General features: G+C 35.2%; 1 protein-coding gene across 5 annotated transcripts in view; it reads right to left on the bottom strand.

Moving 5' to 3' along the window:
- CNTN5 (contactin 5) overlaps positions 1-14,223 on the bottom strand; it is a 678,576-nt gene that overhangs the window by 193,616 nt on the left and 470,737 nt on the right. For all 5 annotated transcript variants that reach the window (XM_037377787.1, XM_037377784.1, XM_037377786.1 and 2 more), the window contains one exon: positions 1,961-2,056. In XM_037377787.1, the coding sequence (XP_037233684.1) occupies positions 1,961-2,056 (96 nt within the window). The remainder of the gene's footprint in view (positions 1-1,960; positions 2,057-14,223) is intronic.

Below are 14,223 nucleotides of genomic sequence, written 5' to 3'. Positions count from 1 at the left end.
TTTTGTAGCTGGAAGTTTCATATTTGCTGCTTAATTTCAAAATTAAATTCACACACTTCCCTCTTAAGTTTTGGTTTTGTCCAAAATTATTTTTCACAAACTGACTCTGATCTGGCAATAAGTCATCTTTCATTAATGTTTTGTACCTTGTTGCCAGAACTTCATGGAATGATTTATTGTTGAAACATCATCAATTGTGGAATTTTTTGGAAGGCCCATGGAGATAGGTCTCCCCTTTCCCAGGAGACACCAGCCATTGTACTAATACCACTTGCAGTCCCATTGCAGTACCACAAGGATTTACAAACCCTCAATATTTTGCAAGTAGGCAGCTGGAGGGAAATTCCATGTGACTCTGCATTACATGATAAACAAAAGAAAAGGAAGCCAAGTCCCCTTCCCATTCACTTGAGGTTGTGTTTACATCTGCATATCCATTCAAATGTTCAGCTCAGTGATTACTTTTCTATAGTGTAGAACATTTCCTGGCATAGCTATGGTAACAAAATTATGCCAACAGGGGCTCAAAATATTTTTCTGGAAGTATTTTTTCTGCTGGCATAGTATACCAGTGCTCAAACAATATAAACTAAACCAACTGAACTCTGTTTGTGAACACAGTAGTTTCCACAGCAGGGGTTTTGGTGGCTCACTAATGAAAATGAAAGATACTAGGTTTTCACCATCAAAGGGAAGCTGTGTGTTATCAGTAGAACATTCATTGCAATCTAACTAGACATTTAAAAGCATCATTTTACAGAAAAAATTATAAACAGTTTGATGGCACAAGGTGCATTTTGTTGAATGACAGCTCTTAAAAGGTGTATGACTACTTCACTGTTGATGCTTATCTGCCCTTACACTCTCAGTTTGTTTGGGGAAATCAAATTCAGCTGTGATGTTGTAGCCATCTCTCAGTTTTTCTGCCTACATCTTTTCCCCCTCAGTTTACTTATCAGAATCAAGCCTTAACAACATGCACTCAATTCCATTACATAGAGATTGTAGTGTCAAATACAGAAATAGATTATAAAGGTAGCCATAAAAAGAGAATGTACTCAGAAGATGCAAAAGCAGAGAGATATCCAGAAGATAACAAACATTAATTACATTGATAATTGTCATACAGTAGTAACAATCATTCCAGAATAAATAGAAATTGAACACATTTCTCTAACAGAAACTAGGAGATTTTCTTTTCTGCAGCTCTTCCATCTGTAATATGACTTTTTTCCAGGGCTCAAATTTGGAGGAAGAAAAAAATCCCCTTAGTAAAGACCTCGTTTCCCAAAGAAGACAGGAATAGTCTACACTGCATCTACTGAAAAACAAGATATTTTGTCTAGTGTCATGTCTCCAGGTCTGATATGATATGCAAATATAAAGACATACTTAGGTATCTGCAGATATTACAGGAGTGCCAATTTGAAAAGCAAAAATATAACCTCTCTGGAATATCTACAATTTCATTTGGGAACACTTAGGCATTTCATGGTTGTTATGATATTTCTGACTTCTAACAATGATGCAGTTGTACTGGAAACTAAGCTATACAGCAAGAGGAAGCAACCGAAATCATGGCTGTACTACTGAAAACAAAAGACAATTTGTATTCAACAACAGTATCTTGACACTGACATTTTGAAGAATTTCTGAAGATTTCTAAACTCCAAAAGAAATCTTCTGTGGCCTCAAGGCAGCGTTTTCGTCACTGGTGGCACAGAGACTATTGTTATATTCAAGCGTTATTAACAGAATTTCTGCTGCTATGCAGTGGCATTTGCAGTATATGAGCTTTAATTACTCCTTTTGTACTCCAAAATCTGTCAGCAGAACAGCGGATATTTAATTTTTTAAGTTCTGCAACCACATATATGTTGTATCTAAAATACTGAGCAAGCATCCAATAACGAGTGAACTGTAAAGGGCCAGTGTGCATGCAAGCTGCAGCTGACTGTACCTGGCGAATGAAGTGGAGGGGAGCACATCAGAACAACTCCTTGACCTTCACGTACAGAGACAGCACTTCTTGTCCGACCGCTAAAATTCCCCAGATCTATCAAAAGAACAGAGCATTTTAGTTACATACTAAAGATTTTAAATGTTGTGGCTACTGTGACTTACATTTTATTTCCTCCTGTAAAGCTGACAGTTCCTTTTTTCATACCTTAATCTACAATAGGAGGGTCTTTAAAAATAAATCTGTTTCCATAACAAAAAATTTCCATGCTACATCAGCAGTTTATTACTCTTCTTAGTGCACTTGGATACAGTATCAAAGGAAAAACAGCAGACAATATATATATACAATTTGCAAAAACATTTAACAGTGCTTTTATTTCTTTTTGCTATATCCTGCTCTTCCCCCCCCCCACCAGTAGAAGTGATTCATACACAGTAAAAAAAAAAAGAAAAGTGGAGAGAACACCTTGGAGTCATCTGGAGAGTGCATGGCACACTGTCATGAGAAGAAGGGAAAATCAGCCGCATTAGTTCTAAAACTAAATTTGGTCTATTGTGCACTTACTCTTTTTAAATATTTTCCTTCTGATTTCTCTGGTGTTATAAACACAATCCAGTTGTGGGTAAATATGTTTTCCCTCCAAAATTTTGCCTCTGGCAGGGGAATAAACATTTCCCTTTTTGTACAAAAACTTTTGAATGAAGCTGTAGAGTGCTGCTATGAACAGTTCATTGTTTTTATTAAAGCCTCTCAACCAGAAGATCCAATTCCTCTATTTACCACCGGGAACACTGGACCTAAGTTCACATTTGAGGTAGATAACTATGCTCTAGCGTGTGTATCTGTAGTGGAAGAGATATGACAGCTCAATTCTGTCACTGGACTAGTGCCTTCATCCTTTCCTCAGTGCCAGTGATGCCACTTAAAGCCTCTATTCACTCAGGGTTTTTCTAGAGACATGTCTCTGTGATGTGGATCAAGGCAAAGAGAGCTGCAGTAAGGGTACCCAAAGATATCTTTGAGAGGGACACAGGAGCTTCAGTAAGCATTACACGAGGATCCAAAATATGAATAGATGGGAGTGGGAGCATCTCTCATTGCCATTCAATGACCTATAGCCATACATCTTCATTTCCGAATACGGACCAAGGTGCTAGCGTGAGCCAGAGAGCACAAATCAATTTTAATAGATTGAGTAGAACTATTATTTTCTTAACTGCACTCAGTTGACCGTTTTCTGTCAGATGCTGAAACTCCAATTCTTGCACCATGCCTGCTAGTGCATAAAACTGAAGTTCCACGATTTTCAAAAGTAATATGATTTCATCTTTGATGGATTTCGTAATGGGGATTAGGTGCACTTTTTTTAGTAGAAAGCGACTTACGATGCTTCCAAATGTTTTTTTCACATTTCTAAAAGATGTCTTGGGCATAAGCAGAAGCCTAATATTTAAATGTATCTAAAATTGTGCCAGTTTTGGCCAAAATAAGTCAGCATTCTGATTTCAACCACAGATATCATGTTTGAATAGAGAAAAGGCTTCAGAAGAATTTTAACAAATAATAAGTCACCATTCCCAAATTATGCAAAATTTTGCTAGGCAATAGTTAATGCAATATTATATTGCATTTTAAATTAAACACACCATGAGTTATAATAGAGTCTGGTGTAATTTCACTTAAAAGTGTCACCTAATGGATGTTATCTGATAGTATACTCTGCAGAAATGTAATTATTATTATCTTATGTCTAGAAAGCAGTGGGCCAGTATATCCCTGGAAAAATAGTTGTTTTGGATGGAAGAACAGCTTGCAGTTAAAAGTCTTCTCAGTTAAGAATGCCTGCATTTCACTTGCATGGGACTTTGGGTCTACAACTTTATGTATGTTTGTGCTTTTCTAGTCCTGTATTTTTCTAAAGGGAAGTTGATATATCAAGCAATATTGTCTACAGCCTAATAGGAAATATATGTTTATCTTTAATTTTAATGCACAATTTAGGAATAAAATAACCTTTTTTAATGCTTTATTGCTGAGACCTTGTAAAAACAGTGTGTGTCGTTAAAGATTTTTTTTCAAAGTCAATTTTTCAGGTAAGAATGACACTAAGTTACCATAAAATTGTTCTTGTAACCTTCCTTCTCAAGAAAATATGATGAATCTTCTCTTTATGAGTGTCCTAAAATATGCAGATTGATTTACTCCTGAAATCCCTTTAAAGCTCCAGACTGTATGCATGAACAAACCTTAATGAATTTAAAATATGGACAGAACTTGAACTGATGTGCCATGGCTTCAACATGTTTTGAGATGTTCTGAAACCAGAATAGCTGCTCTGTCAGAATTACAAAGGCCATTTCTCTCTGTGTTGGAACAGATATCATAAGCAGTACTTCCTTTCCCAATATTTGGAGGAAAAAAACCCACCTATGTTGGATACATCAGAAAAAGAGCTTTAACACTATTGACTACCTGACACCCATACTGCAAGTCTGCTATATGGACTAAAAATTTGTATAAATATATATATAATATTATTAAAAAAACCACATTTGGATCAGGGAATCAAATTGCTGAATATATTAAAATATTGTGAGTGCAGTAGTAAAAATTCACACTAGTGTGAAGAGTGATCCTCTGTAATTTATATAGAGAGCAGGACAAGGAGGCAATCTTTTCTACTTCTAAAAAAGTCTCTGAGATTTGTTTTAACAGACTGCTTCTTCAATTCATTTTAAGCCAGAAAATAATTAATTGGAATTTTCAGAAAAGTTTTTATAAAAAAAAAAAAAAAAAGAAATTCAGTCTTTTGATTTACATTACAAAGTCAAATTGCAATATTGAATTATTATTTAAAAATAATTTTGGAAAATATTTTTTATTTTCTTGAAAAAAACTTATAATTTACATATCTCTCCTGGAGGATAAAATATTTTCATTTTAATGTAGAATCTTGTGTCTTCTAGGGTTATATGTCTTCATACTTTACACTAAGTTTTAACTACCTGTGATGCACAACCTGGAAGCCTGTCAACACAAAAAAAGGGAAATTTATGACATCTGAATGGTATCCTATAGAGGCAGAAGTGAAAGTTTTATAGCTTTTGCTCTTTTTTTCCTCAGGTGGATAAATGCTATTTTCCCATTAGCTATAGCAACCTCAGAAGCTGTTTTTTCCCCCCATTTCCTGCTTTGTGAAGGACAAACAACTTTTTTTTATCTAAGTGAAAAATAAAGATTTTTTTTGTTTAAAAGTAGAAGTTCTGTGTGTGAGTCAAGTTTCTATTTGTTCAAACCAATTAATTTCAAATTAAAGAAGGAAGGTAACAAAGAGCTTTGAATTTCAGTTCTTTTTTACTATCTCTTCGTTCTGAAATGGATTTTTTTGTGAACATACAGTGTAAAAAAGGATTAATAGGTACAAAACAGGGATTTAGTTATAAAACAAATAAATGTAGGAGAATTTAAAAGAAAGAAAATGTGAAGGATTATGCTTGTAGCTCCCTCACATTAAAATAGTAGGTTCATTATTGAAAAAATCAAATGAAAGGGAAGTTTAATTCATTTCCTGTAAATCTCAGCCATTTCATACGTAACCGTATTGAAAAAGGCTACTAAAAAGTATTCAAAATCCTACCATTTTACTTTAAAAACTCTATAAAAATAGATAATGAAAGAAAAGGTGGACAGAATACAGATTTAGAGGTGGAGACTGTAACCCCTCATGCAGCAGTGCTGGCTATCAGTTCAGTATTCTTTCTGCAGTATAAACATGTAACATGTGACATGTCAGACAGCCCTACACAGAATGAGTCTATCCTTCATATTATTATGATGTATATGGCTGATTGACAAGAAAATGCCTCTTTGTGCCCCATAGGTGTTCATCTTCTGCCCTAGAAAATTGGATTTATTTACTCTTCTGTCAGTGCTAGAGGCAAAGGTGGTAACACCAATTTTATTATTTTCAAATCGGTTCCTGGAGTTTTAGCTACATGACTTCCATATTCTTTAACATGAGGCAGAGCCCTGACCCCTTTGAAAATGTATAGTTAAGTGTCAGTCACCATTTCTAATGCAAACATAGTATTAGCAATACATACACAAAGCATGCGAGAAATGTTTAGGATGGAGTGGGTGTGGCAGGAGTAGCACAATTGCCTTATTGTTAAAAAAATATTCAATTCAACAAATATCACACAGTGTCACTAGTGTACAACCTGTGACACAGGAGTGGTCTCCACTATGAAAGGAAAACAGTAGAGAAATTCCAGAGCTAGTGAAGAGGCAAGACATTAAATCCATTGGGTTTGGTGCAACACTTTCTGGATGTCTTATGCTTCAGGTATAATTAGCTCAGTGTAGCACTCCATCTTCAACAGAAGTTAAAGAATTGGGAAAACCATTCAGAACTCTGATCCAAAGCAGCTGTGGGGTAGTATATCTGTCTCTACAGTAGCTATCCCCATTCTTCTGGACGGACTTGAAACATGGGTTTCTCTCAGCACACACAGATACATATTGATGTGCATTGTGGAAGAATGATGCTCACCGCCACAAAAGTATCAGTTTAAATGAGACCCAGCAGAAGATAAAACACTTCTGCTGAAGGTGAAAGGAGCAATGGAAAATGAATGAGAAAAATGTCAAGGCAGTCAAAGCACAGAAAAGCTTTGCAAGACTAGCAACAAAATAAACAACTAAATAAAGGGGGAAATAGTCTGTCATTGGCAAAAGGACTTGTACAAAAGTTGGAGCAGTTTTTGCTGCTTAGTAGCCTTCCAATCCACCTTCACTGCAGTTTGCTTTAGGCATGCACAGAAGGGATCATTCATTCTGTGTGTTCATCAGTTGGCAGCAGCTGATGGAAGCAACAGTGAAGGGTCAGTCCACTGTCACAAACAGTCCACTGATGATTGCTATGAAATTAGGATCAAATGTGAAATGAAAAACAGATCTTGTTTTTATTTTAGGTAATTACGGCTTGGTAACCTAGCATGGAAACTGTGGAAGGCTCTGAGGTTAATTATCAGCGACTTGAACCAGTCAAATCACTTTTAAAGTAGAAATTAGATTGGTGAACAATGTCCTCTGCCAGCCCAATTCTGTGAGTTTGAACTATTTTATGTACAAATTTATTATGAATTTTAAAATGAGCATCATATTATATGTATTAAAATGTTTAAAGTCATATGCTGAAGATATCTGAAGATAAGTATAAAGCAGGCAATATTCTTTCCAATAAGGTAAAAATAGCTCTACACAAGATAAAATTCTTCTGTCAGGCCAAGGACAAACTTATTCATTGTATTGTTATTAGAGAGGGTAGCCTTCCTCTCCTTGTATTTGAAAGGCAGGACTAAGAAATAGACCTTGAGATGAAATTGTAGCTTTTAGAAAAGATGAGATTTACAGGGAAAGGAATTCTATTAAAAATATGTTTTTCAAAATTCCATTATAACCTAAATCAAAAACATGGTCTGACTGTACACTCAAAACAATGGGAAATATAAACGTTGTGTTTAATAGCCCATAAACACAAGCTATAGAAGAATGAAAGGTAGGTATTAAAAAGAAATTACACGTGTGATTGTATAGGGAACTTTTAAATTAGATGAATTAAATACAATACTCACAGGACATCAAGATGTCCAAATAAATCAATAGATCATTTTTTATTGACATATCCCTGTTTTCTAGGAAAAGCAGATTAAACAGGGGGAGCTGTATTATTATTCACTGACTGGAATTAAGAGTAAGTTTTAATAGCGAAGATGTTAACTAGAAAAGGTGCGAAGGGAAGCTCGGACAAAAAGATTTCTGCCATGACAGAAACGTCATATTACCATGGTTAATGGGAAAGCATACATCTTGAACTTTTAAAAATCACATTACCATATGACTTTTAGGTGACAAAATAAGGGCAAGATTCAAGTACTTCAGAATTTATCATGCTTATTATCATTGCTGCTGTTATTATTTATAACCAGAAAGCTTTTGAATCCTTCATGGATCATCAGTCTGACACGACCTGAAAAAAGGTCATTTTTTTCTGTCAAATAAGGTACTGTGCAATTATATAACAAGACACAACAGAAAAAAAGACAGTACAAATAAGCAATGATGTATTTAAGCCTGTATGCCAGCCATCCTATGTCTCTGTACATCTACAGAGCCATCAAAGAGTTTTTGGGAAGGAGAGTGGTTATACAGATGTTTTCAGCGAGTGCCAATAAAAAATGACAAGGAACCCAGGGGAAAGCTGAGTCTCCTGTAAAAGATGAAGAAAAGAAGACACATGATACCGTAATTTCTTATATTTAGATCAACATCTTCCAGACCCTTTCTCAGATACTAGAACAAAGATTTCTTCTCAGAAAGAAAAGGAGTCATTAAAGGACCTTTGAACAATGGTGGTCCTTGAGCATGGTCCTGTAGAAAGAATCTTCTTTTTGACATGCTGTCAGCATGAAATATAATGTATACAGCATCAATTCATTAGCCCTGAACTAAATTTTCACTATGAAATGCAGAGAAGTAGTTAACTAAAGGAACATTGTTTTTTTCTTTCCTTAATGCCAAATATATATATATATATATATATAATTTTTATAAATTATATCAATTCAATAATACCTGGTATACTGCAGTCAGTAGTATTATCCTGCTTATTGTTCATCTTCATCTAGCTATGTCCAGCTGTTTTCTCTTGTTAGTAGAGAACATCTTTTCATACTTTCTACGTTTCATATTACAGAGAAGCCATGACTCTATAAATGTGGCTAATACGTTCTGCCATAATGTAATTTATTATAGTAATAATTATATATTCTAGTGAATATAAGAAGTATATAGAATTATTTCCTAAAAGGATGTATTGATTTTTGAATGAAATATAGTATAATATTTTTCTTTTTTTAATTTCCTTCACAAATTAGATTATTTATAAATAATTATTATTAATTAGAAAATTAGAACTTTTTATAAAAGGCAAAACCCAGAATTTGCCTCTATTTACTATGCCATACCTATTGAAAGGGAATACTATTTTTCAATTAAAATATTCAGTACTTGTGATCCTACATAGATGATATATAAAATATAAATTGATATGTTTCTTCCACGGTTTTCTCTTGACCAGACCATCTAATTATTTTTTATATAATCTAATCATTCATGGAAAGGTACCACAGGAGTCTTGTGTATACTGGGAGCTTTGAAGCATTTTTTATTTTGTTACACAGATTCAATAACATCAATGAATATCATCAGTGTCATCAATAAAGTTTAATTCTTCCCAGGGCCTTGAAGAAAAAAGGGAATCTGTAGATACCAAACCTCCCTGAACTTCAGTAGGATTTGTGCACTCATAAATCCTGAAGTACTGGATCAAAGTTAATTAGAAGGAGAAATATTTACATGCAGAATAAAATAACAAGATTACGTTGAAAATTGTAGATCTGCTATATGATTCAACTTGCTATGTTAATTGCATGATATCTGGGATGCTTGTGGTTACAGTTGTTGATGGTATGATTAATTAATTACAATCATTCTGTGTCTGTAGGGTTTCATCTGTTCTCACAATTATTTCAGCATGCTTCTCAGCTGTCTTTCATATCTACATACTGCAATATCAAGGTAAACACCGAACCAAGTGGAAATATAGTTAAGACTTTTTCACCCTTTCGTTGTATTCATGATCTGTCATTTAGGAGCAACAGCTGAAACCAAAAAAATAAACCAACCTTAAGTAACAAATGAAAGGAAAGGTTTTCAAATACAGTTGCCAACACTTAACCACCAAAATAAAGTGGGTAAATAAATGGTGTTATTTCTAGAACTTCTGAGCAAATAGATTTTCACTTGAGTAATGCATGCAAAGTACTATTTTGTGAACACACTTTTTTACACAGTGTTATCTGCATCTTGAGAAATACACATTTGTATTTACATACTTTGTAATACACCTTCCTGGCATCGAGTGCTATTCTAACCTGTATAAATTCTATATACCTGGTAGTATTGATAATCCTACTTTCTTACTTTTTTTTTCCCCCTTGTACTTATGACTGTTTCTTCCTTTTTTCTTGTTTGCTTTTTCAGTTACTTCTTTCAATTAAATTCCAAATCATTAAGAACATATTGCAAAGACCATTTTGCTTGTTGTAACTGTCTTCAACTAGATGTGACTTTTCCTTCCTTTAGTTAGTAACTAAAGATAGCAATGAGTTAGGATTTTGCATGATTAAACATGGAATGACTAGCAGAGTATACTTTCTTATCATATGATGGAATTGACAGTGACTAAACTCCTATAGTTTACTGGAAAATCACAATATAGGTGTTGTGGTTCATAGGAGGCTGATCTGTAACAGTAACACAGAGAAAAAAACCTTTGCTGACCACTCTGTATGAGCAAGTCATTAAGGAAAAGACATTCTGTATTTCACTGAGCTAATTTATATTAGAGAGTAAAACATTGCGTATATATGTTTAATACTTATAGTTCATGGGTTCTGGTCCCAAATATAACATAATGGCAGCACTTCCTTATGTACAGAACAATGTTGCAAACCTTTAGCCTCAAGGATCCTTTCTGCTACATCTCTTAGTTTCTAGTCTGGCTTTGCCAAAGAAGTGTATAAAATAGTTCAGAAATCAAATTATTCTTATCATGGAAAGGTCACAAAGGAAGTAAGCTTTGTCAGGTTCAGAAGAGATGGCACTGAGCTCACCTAAAAGAAAATCTTTACAAATTCCACATCTTTACAAATTCTGCATTCAAGGCTATCTTTCTTCTTTTATACTACACTGACAGAATACCACCATATTTTCATAACTTGTTTAATCTGACCTAGTTTAGATCTCTAATTTAAGAAGAGATTAATCCTATCAAATAATTGATTATTTCTCTTTACTGACTACAAAGGGGACCTAGATTTACAAATTCAGGCAAAGACTTTTTTAACTTCTTGGATGTTTTTATTTAGTGGCATAAATCCAGCAAAGGTGGTACAGGCAAAGACTGCAGAAAATAAAAGAAAAACTTGCCCTACCAGGGTCCCTGTTCTGCAGATAACATGTAGAGATGTTTGATAATGTTTTCATTATTACTCTTTTTTTTCCTAACAATTATATTTTTCATAAATGGAAGGTTTGTTTCAGAATTGCAAGTTATAGGAACGTGAACTAGGTCAAATATAATATCTGAGAACTACTGTTCAGATCTAAGGATTGGAGAATGGCTTGACTGTCCAAGTTCTAGTAACAGCTGGAGGTTTCTAGACACCATTTCTGAGAGGTATGACATATCAAATGCTGGCTCCACTCTAAACAAGTCATTTCACAGTGCTGACTTTTCACTAGACTAATGTGTATAGATGCCTACATACTTCACTTCTGGTCTGTCATAAAGAAAAGAAGGTCACAATCTCCTGGAAATTATTTATTTGCTCTTCTCTAAGATTGTAGTGCCTAATATGACCTACAAGTCACTTGTGACAAGATAACTAAGTGCTTGGACACATCTAAGGTGTAAATCTGGAATACCTTGGTCTTAGCTGAATAGCTCAACTGAAAATGAAGACCTTACAAACACACGTGTTTTCTAGGTAGCAGCTGCTTGTTACATATGATCTCAGGTAATGTTTTTGATAAGGTAGGTTTTTTTGGAGCATGTTATTCTACATAATATCAAGTGATACCAGTCACTGCAAATCACAGTTTAGGATATGAGCATGTAATTGAACAAGTAAGAATCATCAAAGATAAATAAATTCTAACTAGTCAGTTGAGCTACTATAAGTTACTGTCTATATACTTTAACCTTTTCAATCTGTAAACTAGAACACGTCAATTTAAAGCCCTATGAAGGTAGTTTGACCATTCGCTTAACAATCTAATATGTGGCCAGTGAATGGCACACTGTTTCTTTGTTATATCAGTTAAGTTAAACCTTCATAGAGTGTTTCATAATTTTGTGAGATCCTGGTTTAAAGCTATTTCAAATGCTCTCTAAAGGGCATATACATCTCCTGCCTCTCTATTCAACTATTATTCTTCTATTCCACTTGTTTTCTAATTCTACCATATGCTAGTGTCAGAGAGCTTGTTTAGCATGCAGAACCTCCTTTCCTCTCCCCTCCCCTCCCCTCCCCTCCCCTCCCCTGCCCTCCCCTCCCCTGCCCTCCCCTCCCCTCCCCTCCCCTCCCCTCCCCTCCCCTCCCCTCCCTCTCCTCTCCTCTCCTCTCCCCTCCTCTCCTCTCCTCTCCTCTCCTCTCCTCTCCTCTCCTCTCCTCTCCCATCCCCTTCCCCTTCCCCTTCCCCTCCCTCTCCCTCTCCCTCTCCCTCTTGTCTCTCTTTTTTCTTGAGACAGTTATGCTTCTTATGAAAAGTATATCCTTCCTGAGATATCCATATAAGAAACTCAATTCAGACACAGATACACCAGTAGTACTACTCAGGCTGCCACGCAGTGATAAGGTTGCACAAAGAAGTAATCACTGTCTTTGTTTTAGGAACGTGCATCAGGCAGCAATCCCCCTGTAGTTCATCTGATCTTTTAAATGGCTTTATCATTTATCACAATTATGTATTATTGCCCATTGATCAATAGAAATAAAAATAAAATATGCTTCCTGAACGAAGTCAGTTAGATGCTCCACAATATGGATTACTTTATTTAAGCAATCTAATAATTGTTTCTTTTTTTTTTAACTGACCTTCCTAGGGCAAAGCAAATTACTGCCAAGCGCATCCCAGCTGTAACAGTGGCACAGACTTCTGATTCTGAAACTAAGCACCATCAGACCTGCGAAAGCTGTTGGTTTGGAAGTTATGGGTAATTTGCTAGCATTGCTAATGCAGCAGGGCAGAACAACAGGACAGGTTCTCTTCTCATAGAGACTGCTGACCATGTAATGTACAGCAGAGGATCAAATGTTAGGCCGTGCTGTCTAAGACTGCAGCCATATCAAACCTTAGTAATATGTAATCCTTTGAGATAAAAAAAATAATGCTGAAAGACAGATATTTCTGGTCAAGTCAACTGAACTTGTTCACAGGACATAGAGCCATACTACCAAAGAGCCTTACTTCCTCCTACGTTACTACTCATGAATTACACAGCGCTTATAGTCCTTAAAGCCATGATTGACCAGAATCATAGGCCTGTATTTAGACAAAGATTTGCCCCAAGGAAACATGGGGTCTGTGACACAGGTTTTAAGTAGTGTGGGCAAAAGCAACCACTGAGAGGTTAAAAAATAATAATTTCAGGCTGAAGAAGTTTTGAGACCTGAATACTTGAATTCTCCACGTAACAGGAAAACTTCTGCTGGAGGAATCGGACCTCTTAGGATTTGACCTTGTAGGAAGGCACCATTAAGCAGCTGCAACAGGTATTCAGAGAGTCAGATTTAAAAGAGGACATGGGGGAAAAATGTTAAAAAAGTCTAGCAATTTAAGCATATGGTGTACATTTGGTAGAGCAGGCTAAATACATAATATGTTTTTTACCAGCAAGGAGACAATCCAGGCTTCTGTTGTGAATACACTGTATGAAGGAATTGAAAATTCACTTCAGAAAAACAGAAGTGACAATGTGTTAAAACCAATGTCTGGATTTTATACTGACAAAATAATTAGGGACTGTGAAATGAAGACTGTGAAGGTAGCTGGTCAGATTTTAGTATTATGAAATGATGTAAAGAATTTTTTGGATATTAATGAATATCAAAGGAATATCACAGGGGAAAAAAATCTACAGATTAAGTACTTACAGAACCAGAGTTTCTGCAGTGACATTGCCAGATGATCATTGAATGGCTTAGAACAAGCAGATCAGTAACCTCAGAGGTGGTGAAAGGATTGTTCCTTAATACAAGGTATTAATTTACAAAGAACCCAACATAGCCAAAGAATCTAATTAACAGAAACTAACGCGTGAAACTGTGCATATGTAGTCTACAATATTTCAGGTGGAATATCTTATTCATACTGTTGGTTTCTAGATGGTTAACATTATTTGTTATAAAACTTTGTTTTCCCCTGCTCCAGTAAGAGTTATAGTTGTTTTTACCAAAAAGGGCTGAGTTTTTACTGTCTGAAAATCAGGTCCTTTGAAAATTTCTCTGTCACATAAGTATGGTATGTTGTTCTGACACCATACTTGTAAAAAGAGGTTGACAAATCTGAACAGCTTTAGAGAAAAGTTAGGAGATTAATTTGAATTACAGAAAACATCTTACAGTGATAAA

Source organism: Falco rusticolus, chromosome 2 (assembly GCF_015220075.1).
Source record: "Falco rusticolus isolate bFalRus1 chromosome 2, bFalRus1.pri, whole genome shotgun sequence".
Taxonomy (NCBI): domain Eukaryota; kingdom Metazoa; phylum Chordata; class Aves; order Falconiformes; family Falconidae; genus Falco; species Falco rusticolus.
Note: the sequence above shows the minus strand (reverse complement) of the source record. Positions and strands in the feature narration are given on the sequence as shown.